General features: G+C 36.4%; 1 protein-coding gene across 1 annotated transcript in view; it reads left to right on the top strand.

Moving 5' to 3' along the window:
- The window catches only part of DMD (dystrophin), a 2,686,579-nt gene that overhangs the window by 1,149,066 nt on the left and 1,519,886 nt on the right, over window positions 1–17,627 (top strand). The window contains exon 42 of the mRNA XM_049766737.1: window positions 767–961. Within this exon, the coding sequence (XP_049622694.1) occupies window positions 767–961 (195 nt within the window). The remainder of the gene's footprint in view (window positions 1–766; window positions 962–17,627) is intronic.

Below are 17,627 nucleotides of genomic sequence, written 5' to 3'. Positions count from 1 at the left end.
TAGACAGGAAAGAGCAGGGATCATCTGTCTTACTGAATTTGCGTGCCAAATAGTATTTATGTCTTGCTTTTTAAAGGAATAGGGAAAGAGGCACTACTGGCAACATTTCAAAGGACTTTGAGCTCGAAATGTCAATCAATTTGATCACTTCAGTGCAAGGTAGAAATAGGTTGAGTTGGGACGAGAGGCAAGGAGGTCCCTTAGAATGCCGTGTTTTTTTTTTTTTGCAGTTATTAATATGTGTGTTTTAGTGTCTGTCCTACTCACCTAGCAAGCACCTTGGTCATTAGCTAAACTTAACAGAAAACTAGTATCAAAGAATGGAGCTGATGTCTGGAATCTGGGGGTTTTAGTAAAAAGGAGCTATCAGCCACTACCACATTGAGGCCTTTGTTCCACAACCAGGACCCGGGAAAGTATCCCTCAGTCTGAATATCCCGACAGAGACAACCCATCCTATAACATCCAAAGACTTTCAGAACATATTACAATTGCAAACATACTATAAAACATGTACTTTTAAGGGTAAAACTATTTCTTTAATCACAGTATGAGTCTTGAAATGCATGTGATAATCATAGAATATCCAAGACATGTCTTACAAAATGTTTCTAATACTTTCTGGAAGAGTATATGAAGCCTTAACCTTGTTACTAGTTTTACCTTCTTGTAGCTGTTATCTGCTTTCATCCCTCTGTGAGCTATAAACTGGAATCTACGTAAATGCTGGCAGCTAAAAAACTGTTCTTTTGTGTATCTGTACCAGCACACGGTCCATGAAGAATCAGCTTTGGTGAAGAAGGAAGACATGCCTTTGGAAATTTCTTACGTGCCTTCTACTTTTCTGACTGAGATCACGCATGTCTCACAAGCCCTCTCGGAAGTGGAAGATCACCTTAATGCCCCTGACCTCTGTGCTAAAGAGTTTCAAGATCTCTTTAAGCAAGAGGAGTCACTGAAGGTAAAAACAAAAATAATATTTCAATTTTTATATTTACAAACGTTAATATTGAAAATTTCAGCACCAAAGCTGACTTAAATGTATACATTGAATGTCTTTCAACTTAAACATGGAAGAACTTACTATTAAATAAAATCTGATCAATGGGGGTCAGTATTTGATCGTGTAAAATATAGGTAAAATTGTAAAAATAATTTTGGATGCATAGTTCTAGAAACCAGGATAGAAGGAGAAGCAGCTTATAAGAGCTATTTAAATATTTAATTGCTATGCTTTCTAAGTCAGAGAACATACATACATACACACATAATAGTTACACATTAATTTAGGCAGTAAGGGTTTAAAAAAACAAGTCATGGTAGAGAAGTTTCTCCCCATGTGCTATATTTATTTTAGTTCTCTTTAAAGGAGAATTTACATGTTATTATAAATTATATAGCAATTTGTGATATACTATGTTAGAATTCTGTTATTAAATATAAATATGTGTAATATAGCATGCAATTATATATTGCATAGTTCAATTTTTTTTATAGTTTTGCTTATTATTTTATTATTTTCACATAGTTATACTTCATTGACTATAACATTAGTTATTATTTTGTGAATAATTGGGGAAAACACTGCCAATTATTATTATAATATATGACTATCATCATCTTAGTTTCAAAATTATGAAAGTATAAATTAAGATCCTAGAGTCTATAAAATATGGCAATAATTGACAAGCTTGAATTTCCTGTATACTTAAATACCTACTATATAAACTCCAACTTTTTCTTTTTTTTTTTTTTTTATAATTTTTTTATTTTGAATTATGAGAACAAAAGATGCAAAGAAAGAGGATAAGGTAAAGTTACAGTGGAAGGACAATCACCCATAACATAATTATCAGAAGAAGTCCCCTTGCTGATATCTTAACTTTGAACTTTCACCAAAGAAAGTTAAGATAAATAAAACAGAATCCATGTGCAATTACTTTGTCCCTCAAGTCCCCAGATTGTAGCACATTATAATATTTCTTAACAGCACACAAGGCAATCTAAAGCCATCAAACTTACGTAACTCCTTAAACATTAGAGGCATAGTATTTTTTACATTTCCATGTACATGCATATTAGCTTAAGTTAACCTCAAATTTTAAGTGGGTGCGTTTTAAGGATTAGAGTCAAAGGAGCACAGTAAAAACGGTGTTAGAGTGGCAATAGTTGTTTGCAAAGGCCCACCAAAATATGAGAGGCATGGAAAGGAATATCCTTGGCCTAAATACAAAGAGATCCTACCCCTGAAGTTTCCTGGCATAAGACCAGCTCTAGGCCTCAGGAAAGTTATCGTTCGATCCAAGACTTTGTCTGTAGTGCCAACACACTTTTCACACAGTCTCTGTTGTTGGTCTCATGTTTCTGTATTAAAGATTCTGGAATCTGCATGTCCTACATTGAAGTCATGATGTGGAGTGCCTTCTCGTTTCACCTCACCATGAAAGGGCAATGCAGGAAGCCCTTTCCTGTAAGCAGGTTGTTGTTGTTAAGTCTTCTCAGTGTTAAGGGAAGTCTCTTTTGAGCAGGACGATGTCTGAGCAGTGGTAGGGTCTTCCGTGGTAGAGGATTGCTTCCAGGTGATGTTATAGACAAACCTCACAATTAAGGGGCAATACAGCAAGCCCTGTCCAGTAAGCAGGTCTTTGTTCTTGTTGTCTTCTCAGTGTTAAGGGGTGTTTCTTTTGAGTAGATGTCAGAGCAGCTGTAGGGTCTTTCCTGGTACAGGAATGCCACCAGGTGATGTTATATACAACCTTGGATGTTTTGTAAATGTCTTCTGTAGATCAAGGGGTGACTGGAGAATGCCCATTCTTCTGAGGCCTGTGCCAGGTCTTTATGTCAATGTTCAGGGTGTAAGGTCTCATTGCACTACAAGATTTGTGTGTTCCCATTTTTATTAGATAAGAACTTATTGGTATGTATAGTATTTTTCCATGTTAGTGTGCCTACGCAAACAAGATATAAAGCCACGTGGTGCTATCAAATATATGGGGGCATAAGAACATTTCCAACAAGACCCATGACTTGGTTCAAACATAAGTATTAAACTGAGGGATTCTTTCACACCAAATTCCATATTGAGCAGTTCACAAAGAGAAGATAAAAAACATGGGGGGGGATCATCACTATATCAGAAAGTATTTAGCAAAAGTTATAGCCGTCAAAGAAAACACCCATAAAATGTTGAAAAGATATGTGTCCTTTTTATGCCTTTTAAAATAGTTGGGTGGGTGTTAACTCTAGGGCACCACTTTGGTCTGTGAATTAGGACTCAACAGTACTTAAGTTAGAAAGGGTAAAAAAGGAGTAATGATGATAGGAGTTAAAGAAGTTAAAGAGAAATATGAACTTATGAAGGGGTATGCAAAAGGGCAGAGTACAAAATGGACATTCTGCATACATAAAAACATAATTCAATGATAGTGAGTACTATTAATGTTTCTTGTGAGAGTACTATTAATGTTTCTTGTGCATTTTGAAAATGTAGACTGGACAGAGATTACCAGTGCCAGCCAAACCTCCTCCTGCTAGACTCCCGGCTCCCAGGAAGGAGAGATCCTTCAAGAAGCTGGGAGAACAGAAGTTCAGAGCCCCACCCAGACCCTCCCTAAGGAGCCGCATGGATAGTGGGGGAAGGCCTAGGGTACCTTCAAACTCCACCAAGGGACCCAACTCACCGGCTTGCCCAGGGGTGTGGCCCGGGGAAGCCCTGGAGATCTGGAGCAAGGCGGCAGAGGGGTGCTGGGGTTACCCAAATCCCGCACCCCCCCCTCGGCCTGGTCAAGCAGGCCTCCGGCATGGCGTGGGCCTGCCAAACCTCTTCCTGCTAGACTCCCGGCTCCCAGGAAGGAGAGATCCTTCAAGAAGCTGGGAGAACAGAAGTTCAGAGCCCCACCCAGACCCTCCCTAAGGAGCCGCATGGATAGTGGGGGAAGGCCTAGGGTACCTTCAAACTCCACCAAGGGACCCAACTCACCGGCTTGCCCAGGGGTGTGGCCCGGGGAAGCCCTGGAGATCTGGAGCAAGGCGGCAGAGGGGTGCTGGGGTTACCCAAATCCCGCACCCCCCCCTCGGCCTGGTCAAGCAGGCCTCCGGCATGGCGTGGGCCTGCCAAACCTCTTCCTGCTAGACTCCCGGCTCCCAGGAAGGAGAGATCCTTCAAGAAGCTGGGAGAACAGAAGTTCAGAGCCCCACCCAGACCCTCCCTAAGGAGCCGCATGGATAGTGGGGGAAGGCCTAGGGTACCTTCAAACTCCACCAAGGGACCCAACTCACCGGCTTGCCCAGGGGTGTGGCCCGGGGAAGCCCTGGAGATCTGGAGCAAGGCGGCAGAGGGGTGCTGGGGTTACCCAAATTCCGCACCCCCCCCCAGGCCTGGCCAAGCAGGCCTCTGGCATGGCGTGGGCCTGCCAAACCTCTTCCTGCTAGACTCCCGGCTCCCAGGAAGGAGAGATCCTTCAAGAATGGGAGAACAGAAGTTCAGAGCCCCACCCAGACCCTCCCTAAGGAGCCGCATGGATAGTGGGGGAAGGCCTAGGGTACCTTCAAACTCCACCAAGGGACCCAACTCACCGGCTTGCCCAGGGGTGTGGCCCGGGGAAGCCCTGGAGATCTGGAGCAAGGTGGCAGAGGGGTGCTGGGGTTACCCAAATCCCGCACCCCCCCCTCGGCCTGGTCAAGCAGGCCTCCGGCATGGCGTGGGCCTGCCAAACCTCTTCCTGCTAGACTCCCCGCATAGTTCAATTTAGTTTATCCTACTTCTGAATAAATGCCATTTCAGATTAGTGTCAATATCAATACTACACAATATGGAATACAAAAAATGGCAGACTGTGAAGGCAATATGTTAAAATAAATGTAGCAAGAAGAAAATGTACATAATACTATACGCTTCAAGATAATATTTGTGATCATGGATTTTACACTGAAAATTATTATAGTATAGCCAGTATTTGGTATTTTCCAATGCAAATGTCATAAGATTCTAGGCAGAAGAAAAATTTTCTCTCAGCAGAAGCTATTAGTTAAAATATTTTATACTCTAGATGATTTCTTGGAATCGTTTTTTCATATTGCACATTTGTCTTCATAAGTATACAAATAAAACTATTTGTTTTGTAACACAGAGCTGCAAATGCTGAGTGACTTGAGTTTTGTTTGTTTGTTTGGGGCCACACCTACTGGTGCTCAGGGATTACTCCTGGTGCTGTGCTCAGGAATCATTCCTGGCTGCTTAGGGAATCATATGAGAAGCTGAGGATTAAATCATTAAATCTGGATCAGCTGCATACAGAGAAAATGCCCTTTGGGCCTCATCTAATGGTTTTCAAACCTTATTTACAGCTTATTCACATGGAACACTCATAGCAGTGCTCAGTAAACCATATATGTACCAGAGATGACTGCATGCAAGGCAAGTGCCTTATCTCCTGTGCTGTCCTTCTGACCTGAATTTAAGACAAATAAGCTATAAAATAAAACACTAAAATAACTGCATGGTTCTCTGAACATACTACATCAATTTTGGAACAATGTCATTATTTTACTCTTTCATGTAAAAGTCACATCTCTTACAGCTACAGTGAAGAAAAGAAGCCCCATCAAATTGATAAGGAACCTGCCAGCATTCTTACTTGTATTTGCATGACTTCAAATCACATGATGGCACATTTATAAAGTTCATCATTGTCATTCAGCATGTAAATCATTGCTAATGAGCTAGTGCTCATTCTATCCCATGTTCATGATCACATAGGTCATAAGACCAGTGACCGTAAACTTACCAATTGAATAGTTTGTGCCCAAGCCTCTTAAAACTCACACATTTAGAATGATTTCCTAGGCAATAGCCATAATAAATCAATTATTAACAGACATATTTAATAATATAGCAACTGGTAACAACTATGTGGCTATTTATTACTTAGATACATGAAAAGGTAGTGTTACAAGTTAAATCTAGGTGAATTATTGAATTCTTATTTGATTAAGTTGTCGTTGTAATTTCTACTTACTCCACAGTTCTTGTGCTGGCAAATGGACCTCCTATCTTCATGGAATTTTTGAAGGGGGCTAGTTTTGATTTGTCTTTTTAATGAATATGTATTTCCTCTTAAAGACATTCATCATTGTCATTATCCAGTAGTAAAAATAGAAAAGCAGCACATAAATTGTACAGCTGCTGGTTGTGAAGGTTTAAAATTAAATTGTGGTTGATTTTATTCCTGACAGATTCGCATGAATCAAATTACAGAACTGTAGTAGATATCACTGTGGTTTAACATACATATTTCTTGGCAGTGTGGTATATTACAAATAATGTATAATAAGATAAAACAATTACTTTCTGAACCAAATAAAACCAATATAGTATATCTGATTTTCATAGATTCTGGGGCTGCTTTTTATGTCGTATTTGGAAGTGTTAAGGGACTTCTTCTGGTGCTGGACTCAGGGACCACTCCTGTGGTAGTACTGGAGAGACCATATGAAGTTCAGGGTATTATGCATAGGTCGTTTGTGTGTAAATCAAGCAACCTGATCGCTGTGTTAGGCTTCAGCCTGTCCATAGATTATTAACATGGCGACCTACCTATTTTATCAAAACTGGGAAGATAAACATCTATTTACATATAGAAGCTTGCACTTAAAAGCAATATGATAGTTTAGTCATTGAGTAAGATGATAAAAGTGAAACAAATATATGAGTGATATTTATTAGCAAGGCAGCATTAATATTGTGAGTCAACTGATTGCTTTTTATTTAGCAATATTTGGAAATAATTTAAATTAATCAAAAATTCCATCAATGTTAGGAGTTATCTGTATTTTATTTGTAAGGAAACAATTATCAATAAAATTGGATGAAATAGATTATTTTAACATAAATAACATTACTGTAATGCATGTCTTGAAAATGGGATTATAAGAAACATAGGAGGAGAATGGGGGTGGGAAGAGAGAGCAAAGTCAAGTTGATGTTCACTGGATATGGAAATTCAGATAGGCACAGAAGTGAGATAATAGATGCTGTACAACAATTTGCCTACAAGTTGTAATACTCTAGGAACATTCAAAATACTGGTGAGAGAACACTGATAAAGCTCAGAGAGAGTATTGCTTTTGTATATAGACTCCTTAGGTTTCATCCCCACACCACGTAAAGAAACAAAAATCACTCAGAGACAATAGAATTGAGGACTGGAAGGACCAGCCCAGGATAAGAAGCTTATCACAAGAAGTAGAATGTACAGTTTTTGAAATAAGTTTACTAACAGCTACCATGACAATGATATATAGAGAAATATAATGTCTGAAGATAGGCAGGGGATGGGAGAAGGAGGGAAATAAGGGACAGTGGTGGCGGAAAAGTTGTACTGGTAAAGGGGGTGTGTGCGTTTTATGATTTTAAACCCAATTACTAACATGTTTGTAACCATGGTGACAAGGAAAGTATTTCTCAAAAAGTAAATGTGCATGTGGAAAAAGGAAAAAAAATCGGTAGCTGCATAACATCACCTAAGACTATATCTTTAAACATCGTTAAAAGGATAGTGTTTATTTCCATATGTAGAGGTACCCTCCTTCATTCCACCTTTTTTACTTGTTTTGGTTCTAGTAGAAATGTCTTGCTTGGAGTAAAATCTCACATCAAAATCAGGACACAAAGTCTGTATAGCATGTTATTTTTTACCCACAAATGCACAAGTAACATAATATGGCATCATTCTTTTAGCATAGGCACACTAAAATAGGGAAATCTTACTTCTAGAAGAAAATATTATCTAATAGGAATAAGAACCCCAAAATTTTATAATGCAGGGGCACCTTCCACCTTGAACATTTGTCATGGGGACTTGACTGAGACCTCAAGTGATCAGACATCTACCGTCCAACCTCAAACCCCAGATCCCAACCTTAGACTTGCCACAGTTCCTGCACCAGCACCAGAAATCAATCCCCCACCTCCCAGGAGGCCCTAATACTGCTCTGGCACCATCTTCTCCAGGGTAGGTTCATATGACAACTTAACAACAAGCAAACAGCAAAAACTTGATCTAAGGGCAGGTTTCCCGACCTCATCATCTAATGGTGAAATGAAATCAGAAGACATTCCATCCTAGGATCTGTGCAAAAACTAAGATCTCTAATTACAGAAAACAGACTATAACTGCCACTGAGCAGAACTTTTCCTGGGACCATAAAGAAAGTCTCTATCATAGGCTTCACCCTAGAATCTGTGCAAAAACCAAGATCTCTAATTCCAGACTGACTTTGACAACTGCAACTGAGTAGAACTTTTATTGAGACCGGAGAGATAGCACAGCGGCGTTTGCCTTGCAAGCAGCCAATCCAGGACCAAAGGTGGTTGGTTAGAATCCCAGTGTCCCATATGGTCCCCCATGCCTGCCAGGAGCTATTTCTGAGCAGACAGCCAGGAGTAACCCCTGAGCACTGCCCGGTGTGGCCCAAAAACCAAAAACCAAAAAAAAAAAAGACCTTAAGGTTTGACAACTACCATGCCTGGTGCCTGTAGTCAGTCTTATAACACTATGCTTCAAAGGTAGAAACACTCTGTATCCCTTAGGCCAAGGGAATTTCCTTTATAATTTCCCCAATATTTATTGTGTCTATGCAAAAAAAAATCCACATGCCCCCACCTTTTTTAACTTCTAGATAGGGGCTCCCTCATTTTGAACAGAACCATTGTACATGAATCACATTGTTCTATCTCATATGTCCTAAAAATTGAGAAAAGAAAACAAGTGGATGGGCCCAGGAGCCAAATGGTCTCAGGAGCATTGATTGGAAATTAAAAATGTTCAGATTTAAATACCCAGACCAAAGTTAATGACAATAGAATCAAGAGACCCAAACTATAAAAAGCTAAACACAAAATAGACCTGTTACATTAGTAGTTAAGGGGACTAAGGGGGGGAGGGATGAAATGCATGCTGGGAACTCTGGTGGAGGAAAGTTAACACTGATAGTGGGAATGGCACTAATTCACTGTCACTATGTGCCTGAAATACAACTGTGAAAGATAAATTCACACTGGTTTCAATAAAATGTAATTTTAAAAAATTGTTAAGAGGAAAAGGTATCATATTTTGTTGTACTAATAAAAATGGAAAAGACAAAAATAACAGTGCATGGGTATTGCCAGAGTTATAGCACAGTTGGTAGGGCATTTGCCTTATACACAGAGATCCAGATTCAATCCCCAGCATCCCAAATTGTACCCCGATCCTGCTAGGAGTAATATCTGAGTGCAGAGCCAGGAGTATCCCTTGGGCACCCCAAGGTGTGGCCTGAAAACCAAATAAATAAATTTATAAAATATGGGCTGAGCCATGTCACCATCACAAGCTTACAGTTGAATTCTCCAGGAGAATTCATATTTTGAATCCTTGACTTGAAAGAATACACGATTTTTATAAGAGACCAAGTTGAAATAATTCCTTTGAAGGTCTTGCTAAATCTAAATTAATTGAGAGTTTCAGTCCTGTCTGTAGAGGTAATTTGACAAACCTCCCCTCATCAATGAATGGTCCTTGCTGTGGGAAAAAATTGCCAGCTCAAGTCCTTGGGACTCTGTCTTAGGACTCACTCTAGTAACCAAATCCCTGGATGCCACGGAATTGCGTCTTTGAAATAAAACTAACTGCAAACTTACAGGTCTAATATTTTGTTCTCTGAGTTCTGTTCTCAGATCAAAAGTTCCTTGGCAGAAATGAAACCTCTTTGGGAATACTAGCTCTTCCTCATATAGCACTCTTTAGTCGATTATTTTTCTGCTTCCTTATTTCCTGACAGGTTTGGAGGATTATTTCGAAACATTATGGTTTTAGGAATTGTTTGTGGGAGGTCCCAATTCAGCATATTTCGCAATAAATAATGGCATCTATATGATTTAGTCAATGCTGCCAAACAAATCTGGACAAATGCTCCATGCAACTTGGAGGAGAGTTTTCCATTGACTGTGATTCTGAACTAAAAGTGCCTTAAATCATAGCATTAAGAAATAGGAGTTCTAGGAGTACAATAAGAACATGGTTTAGAATCATAATGGAAATTCAATTTACTTTTGTATTAATAAAAACAAAATTCAAAAAATATAGGCAGTCCTAAACATTTAACATTGAAAACTCATTATTGCCCCAATGCTATGAAACATTCATCCTAATTTTTTTATAAAACACATGTGAATAATACAAAACTAATTGACCAAGTTAACAGTACTAAGATGAGTAAAGTAAGGGTTTGAAGCCAAATAGATCAGTACTATTACTATCCCATGCCATTTCCCTTGAGTTGTTCCTAAGATGTGTTTTTATGCACTTCAAGGGTCAATATTAGATTAAACATGGGAGAGTACCTAGGAAATTTATGACTGTCTCATTGGAAAATATTCCAGTTTCTTAACTGAATATATTGCAACTTTAAAATTTCTATACATACACAGGAGGTAGAAAAGAGTAAAGAAAAATTGATAGTAGGAATAATCCAGCATATATTTTGAAATGTGTTGGACTGGAGAGATAGTATAGTGGGTAATGTGTTTGCCTTCAAAAAGCCAAAATAAGTTGTTTCCAGGACTTCATATGAGCCCTTGGGTATCTCCAGATATGATCCTTGAGCTCAGAACCAAAAGTAAGCATTGATCATAGCTAGGAAGAGACCCCAAATCAGAAATGAAAAAACCTGAAAACTTTAAAATGAAAATAAATATATGATGTAAGTAAAAACTAAAGTAATGAAATCATGAAGAGTAAATTAATCAAGTCTAAAAAATGGCATGTACATGGCATGTTCATGGTAAAATGTAAGTTAAGACAGTAAAAAAATAATTTTGTAGTCATCAAATTAACAAAAAATTATTTTGAAACTAATAGAAAATAAAGAAGACGGCCTCCTTCAACCTCAGTAGCACTAGGGAGAGGTTGTCTTGAATTAAAAAAATCTTAACACTGTGTTATGCAAAATCACTTAATCTTTCTGACTGGTTCACGTTTTATGTTGGCTCTGTGATAAAATGAATTATTAGAAAAACGTGTTAATTAAAGGAGTGTGGAGATGTTAATTCAAATGTAGGAATTACATATTGTGAACAAGATTACTTTAAATATTTAAAAACTTAACAAAGCTTAAGGACCTTGCCCGCATGCAGCTTTTATTATAGGAATGGGGTATAATTCTAAGCAAAACAAAATCATTAACAAAGTATTCATTTAAAGATGATCAATATTATACAGAAGGACAAGCGGGATTCGGGCAGATGGCATAAAACTCCTACTACTAATGGAACAAGATTGTTAATATAGTGAGATTTAGGATTGTAATTTTCAGTAAAGTTGAGCAAACCAAACATTTGGAAGAAAGCAAGGCAGTTGACCTTATTGTCAGCCTTACTGTCTGTGTAGAGATGGGTTCTGCTGCTAGGGAATCTTACTAGATCCCAAGTTATCAAGAAACAAGAGAGTTGGATCTGAGATCAGTGGGGTTGTGATCTTCCAGATTGTGGGTTTCTGGAGTGGATAGGGACAGGCTATCATGTACATTGCTATGGAGCCTTCACAGAATGCTGAAACAATGAGTCATGTGGTGTGATTTTTGATTCAACAATATCAGATTGGCCACAGGGTCCTGAGGTAAAATGAAAGGGACCAAGAGTTAAAGATGGAAGAGTTATCAAGTTAGGGAAGTGTTTCCAAATTAAGACAGCAGCTTCATTTCCATAGCCCAATAGAAGCTTGGTTGTAAATATAATAAAACATCGATTCCCAAAGGAAACATCTATTAAATAAGTAAAGGCACTTATATTCAGTTTACACATTTCTAACCCTGGCACCACATCTGGTGCTGTGAGCATTGCTATATATAAACCAAATGTCAAACGTGAGAGAAAACAAAGTTAAAAGACTATTCTCAGCAAAAATGGGACTATGAAGAATTTAGATTTTTTTTTTAAGAATTTAGATTTTATTGTATATGACAGATGAGAGCTGGAAGATTTATACTCATTCATACTTTTTTGTTGTTTTGTTTGGGGGCCACACTCGGTAAAGCTAGGGGGTTACTCCTGGCTCTGCACTCAGAAATAGCTCCTGGAATGGGAGACTATATGGAATGCCCAGGGATAGAACTGTGGTCTGTCCTAGGTTAGCGCGTGCCAGGCAGTCGCCCTACCGCTTATGCCACTGCTCAGGCCCCTCATTCATACTTTCTGTTTCTCATACTCCAGTCTTGCTTGGAAGCAGAGGCAAAAGTACTGGCAACATACTCCCTGGCCAAACCTTGCTCTTTGGAATGTGATTCATTGAATTAAAGCACAAAATTTAAGTAAGGGGGGAAACCTTAGTTCCATGAGTAAGATGACATTTTCAAAAATTTGTTTTATAGGAGATATTAGATAGAAAAGGAATAATTATATGTACAAATTTGTCAAAAGAAAATAAATACCTGTATATTTTTTCATAAATATTTATGGCCTAAAGAGTCAAAATTTTTCATCAATCTCATGATATTCCAGAAAATATTACAGCTATACAAAATTTAATAATCTTGGATCATATTAAATGTTAAATGAAAGACAGTGAACACATTTTGGATTCTACTTATATTTTCTAATGAAATGTTTTGGTGCATGAAAACATTATTTTTATTAATGTAGTGCAACAGTATATAAATTGGTCTTTGGCTTATATATAATATTTTGAGAAATGTGATCAGTTAGTGATTTTTCAGAGGAAAATAAAAGTTTTAACAAGCACATTTGTTTTATTATAAATGTATTTACTTCAACTGCTTCTGTGATTTTGAAGTTATTTGTCCATTTTTCTATTTATATTTGTGAATTGCTTTACAAATATAAATCTGTATGTGGTAATTTAAATCCCACTTAAATCATTTCTATAGTTTGTCCATTGTTTGTTCCCTTACAGTGAAGAAATTGAAAATACTTACTGGGCTAATATCATGCCCTGTTAAGATTTATCTGTGTTAGGGGATGGTTTTCCTTCATATTCTGTCTCTCATTTTTTTAAAAAAAGTATTAATTTCTCCCTTCTACTATTTTATCTGTCAACTTAGATGTTGTCCAACTTATAGTACTTTGATGCAGTTTTCTCCCATGTTTTCACAAATGTACTTTAAACACTCACTCCTTGTTCTTCCATTCTTCCAGAAAGACTTGTTTTGGATAATACCCCTTCTATAAATTCTGCAAGTCACAGACTTCCACTTTATAACTTACAATTCCTGAGACTGGTAGGAATTTTGAGGTAGCACTTTGATTGAGGGGAAGTTTTTCTGCTGTGTTTGAACTGTTGAATCTGTCCTTGAACCATGTCCAATGTCATTTTCTGATCTGTAGTATATAATTAATGATATGATTTTTATACAGACATATTTTATTATCCTATGGAGACTATTTTGCCTAAAATCCAGAATTGTAGTTAGGCAATCTTTGTCACATGTGGAACATAAATCATGCAAGGAAAAATCAAAAAGGCAACTTAACATGGATCCTCTAAAAATAACTTAAAAAATTTCTTTAGAAGCTCAAGAAAATCTAATTAATAAGTACTTTAATGCCCTTTGATTGAACACTCTTCCCAATTTGATATGTCATTAATGTAGTGCTTGGTAGCTGGATGGAACATAAAGAGGATAAGAATTAGATTTATATAGGGTGTTGCCTTCATCTGTCAGATAAAGACAAATTCCAGAGAGTGAAAATGAACTGGAGTCTTTGGTCCTCCAATTTCTCTTCTTCAATTTTAAGATATATCTCCTTCCCAATGGCAGCTGTCATGGCAGCTACTAATGGGTTTCTCTAATCCCCCCTCCTTTTTTTTTTTTTTTTTTTAGAAATGAATGTTGTGTGCTCTTCTGTTAACCAAGTTACAAAGTTTCTCAAGGAATTTTTGTTAGTTCAAATTGCTTACAACTGTTCTTTTACCTTCCCTAAATATGAAAACAATAGGGCAGGACTTTATTAATATAAAAACACATAGGAATATTTTTAATATTACACATTTAAATGTAGTTAAATGGTTAACTGTAGTGCTACATTTATTAGAGAAGGTGGATCAAAAGCGAAGCATTATTACCATTTGCAATGACTTTCAAATGAATCATTTGTTCTTTTTAACCGGTTCTCTTTGGTAACTATATTCCAATGCATATGCAGGACTACTAGAAGAATCAGTAGTGACTTACTGTTCTTTTTAGTCCTTGTGTTCATCACTTCTAGAACAGTATCTAGCACCTTGCAGGTACTCTAGTCATATCTGCTGGATGAAAGAACAGCATTTCAGAAATACTGAATGTGAACTCTGAAGAGGGTAAATCACTTTCCTCTTTTCAGTGGCATGAGTAAACAAAAAATGCTAAAAGAGACCCTAGGACATTTTATTCTAACTTACAGAATCAAACCATTCAGCTGTTTAAATCCCATTAATCTACATGTGTGTACTAGCATGGTGACATTTATTCTAGTTTTCTAAAGTCTGTATTTTATTTTTCATTTTTACCTACACAGGATGGTGCTCAGGGCTTTTTCCTGGCTCTGTGCTCAGAGATCATTCCTGGTGGGTGATAGAATCCAGGTGGGCCAATTGTAAGGCAAATGCCCTACCCACTGTATCATTGATCTGACCCCCTTATACACTGAATTATTAATCAATATTTTATAAAATTGTTATAAAATTCCTTTATCAAATACCTATAATAAGATATTGTAGTATTTTTCTCAACCCCCGAATATGTATTTTATGGATATAAAAAGCTGTAGACTGAAAAAGGTTGGTAAAGCACTGAATTTGAACCTAAAGGACTTAGATATAGATACTGACAGTTATGCCCTTGGGCATTTAACATGAACTTTTGTTGAAATATCAGAGAAATTACCTGTCAGGACCTATTTAAAAATACAATTTTGTAGTACAATTATATAGGTTTATGCATGAAATACTTCAAATGCATAATTGTATAAATATCAAAGGTTAAAATGCAGTCTTCAAGTACCAACCAAATCGTAAAATCTATTATAATTCAAATCAGTTAAAACAATCCTTAATTAAAAGATCTTTAATACAAAGGTAAATCTTTTGTTTTGCTTTTTATTGTGACCAATGAGAATTACAAGTATTTTACAGTTATATTTATGGTATATAGTGACAGTGAATTAGGACCATTCCCACCACCAGTGTTGTCCTCCCTCCGCCCTGTTCCCACCATGCATCCCCTACCTTCCCTTTTGGTCCCTGGACTGCTATATGTAACAGGTCCCTATTGTATATAACTTGTAGACTGAGTATCTTGATTCTGTTGCCATTGACATTGGGTTTGGCATTTAGCTCTGATCATTTTTTATTTCCACTCAATGTTCAGCGACTGTTCCTGGTACCATCCACTTTTTTTCCCTCAGTTTATGAGACAGAACAAGATGAGTCAGGTTCATGATGCTTTTGGGGGGAAAAAAGAGGGGAAAAAAAGAAAGCTGGGAGGAGTTCATCTAGGAGCTATCAATATCAATTTAAAAAAAGAAAGAGAAAAGAAATAAAAACAAACCAAAGCAAGCAATGACAAAAAACAGAACAGCAATAATAAAGAACAACTAAACATCAACAAGAAAGAAAAAAAGGGAAGGAGGGCTGGTGTGGCAAGGTTCTCTCTTTTTTTTTTAAAAAAAGATAAATCTTATAAAATTTTATTTTTACATAAATTTAAAAAATAACAATGTATGTGTAAAAAGGTAACAAAATATGTGCAAACTTATTTACAAATTTATAGTGTAAAGGCAGAAAGAAAGTTTTAATAGACAATAAAAATAGGCTAAAAATAATTTGCTTTGGACAGAATTTTCTGTTAGAGATTGTCCCATTTTTTCAGTGAAATTCCTTTACAATATTTCCAAATATGAGTGTAGTACTTATTCAGAAAATTAAAATTTTCTTCAATTGTTTTATATGCCAGATTTTATTTCATTACTTATTTCACTTTTATTTATTTTATAAATTTCTCAAAATATAGAAATGTAAAATTCAAATCCTTTCAAGTTTCCATTACCAACAGTAGTCTATTTTCTAGTTTTTGTTGTTCTTGTTACCTTGTTTTGTTTGGAATTGCATTTTAATAAAGTATTTTAGATTGATTCATTTATTTTTAATCACATTTCAATCATTTGAAACCTTTTACTGAATTAGTAGTCATTCTCTGAAATGATTTAACTGAAGAAATGTTTAATATATTCCCATCTTTAAGTAGTTAGTTTTTTATTAAATATATTTTTATTTAAGTAACATGATCGTATTTGGGTTACAGTCATAACCAGAACACCCCCCTTCACCAGTGCAACATTACCTCTCCCCCCTTCCCATCCCCTGCCTGTATTCGAGACAGGCATTAAGTAGTTAGTTTTTTAATTATTTATTTCCCTGTATTTTTCCTTTTGCCTTTTTAGAGTCTGTCCATTTTTCTCCGAGATTTGTAATCATAAGAAAACTAATACTCTATTAATATTAGGTTGAACCTTCTGAATTGAAACGAGGTAGGCCATAATGTGTAAATACTGGAAAAGTTTTAGAGTACAATTTAATCAATCACCTTTATCCAGTTTTGCTTGTTGCAAAACATTCTAAAAAAATCAATTTGTGGTGGTTAGAAGGGACTGAATGAACACTAACTTTCCAACTCTTTCCACATTTTTCCAGGTATACCAACTGTTATCACCAAAAGTGACATACATGGGACAAATAAAAGGGATTGATTATTAGATTTTTGTTTCAGTGTATTTGTATTTTGCTTTACCTTATTGAAAATTTTTCTTAAAGGTATGCTCTTAGGTTCTAAAGTGTCGTATGACAGAATGGTACTTGATTTCTGTTGCATGTAAGTCATTGAGATGGAAACCACATTCTTCCAATGTCAACATTATTAATAATTTATAAAATGGCAGCCATCACCAAATATGATTTCTTAAGCAGTGTACTAGATTTTTTATTTTTATTGATGCAAATGTATAAATGTATTCTGTAACAATTAACTTTGAACTTGCTTCATCACTTGTACTAAATTTTCAGTATTTTTAAATACAGTAAGATGCTCATGATTGTATAAAGTTAATTAATACAAAGTAGAAAGAACAAAACATTGAGTCCACGTTTCCTAATCCCTTGGTGGTAAATCAGTTTTTCAGGTTTCCCTGCATTGTGATATTAGCTTAGAATTTTCACTATAAAATTACTTTCTATTTACTCAATTATAGCAGACATAAATCATGCCCCGGTGTCCTGAAAATATAGAATGCCGTGCATCAATTTTTAATGAAGAATAAAGTGTTTGCTTCTCCACACTCTTCTTTGCTATGAAGATGCTATTGTGTAAGAGTCACTTTGTCAAGACTTTTTTTTTAATACAGTTTAGACTGTTGCTCTATATAACTTAGTACAAATTTACCTACTAAAACCAATATGCTACAATGGCTTTCAGTTTAGTTGGTGTTCATAAATTAATACTATTTTTGAACTCTTGGAGTTGTCACATATAGTGTTCATTTCTGATTTTGAGTTTGGTGATTCTCTGTGGCTTCCATGGGACTTGGATAGCCTGATTTCTGA

Source organism: Suncus etruscus, chromosome X, assembly GCF_024139225.1.
Source record: "Suncus etruscus isolate mSunEtr1 chromosome X, mSunEtr1.pri.cur, whole genome shotgun sequence".
In the NCBI taxonomy this organism is placed as follows: domain Eukaryota; kingdom Metazoa; phylum Chordata; class Mammalia; order Eulipotyphla; family Soricidae; genus Suncus; species Suncus etruscus.
This window is presented reverse-complemented; position numbering and strand designations above follow the sequence as displayed.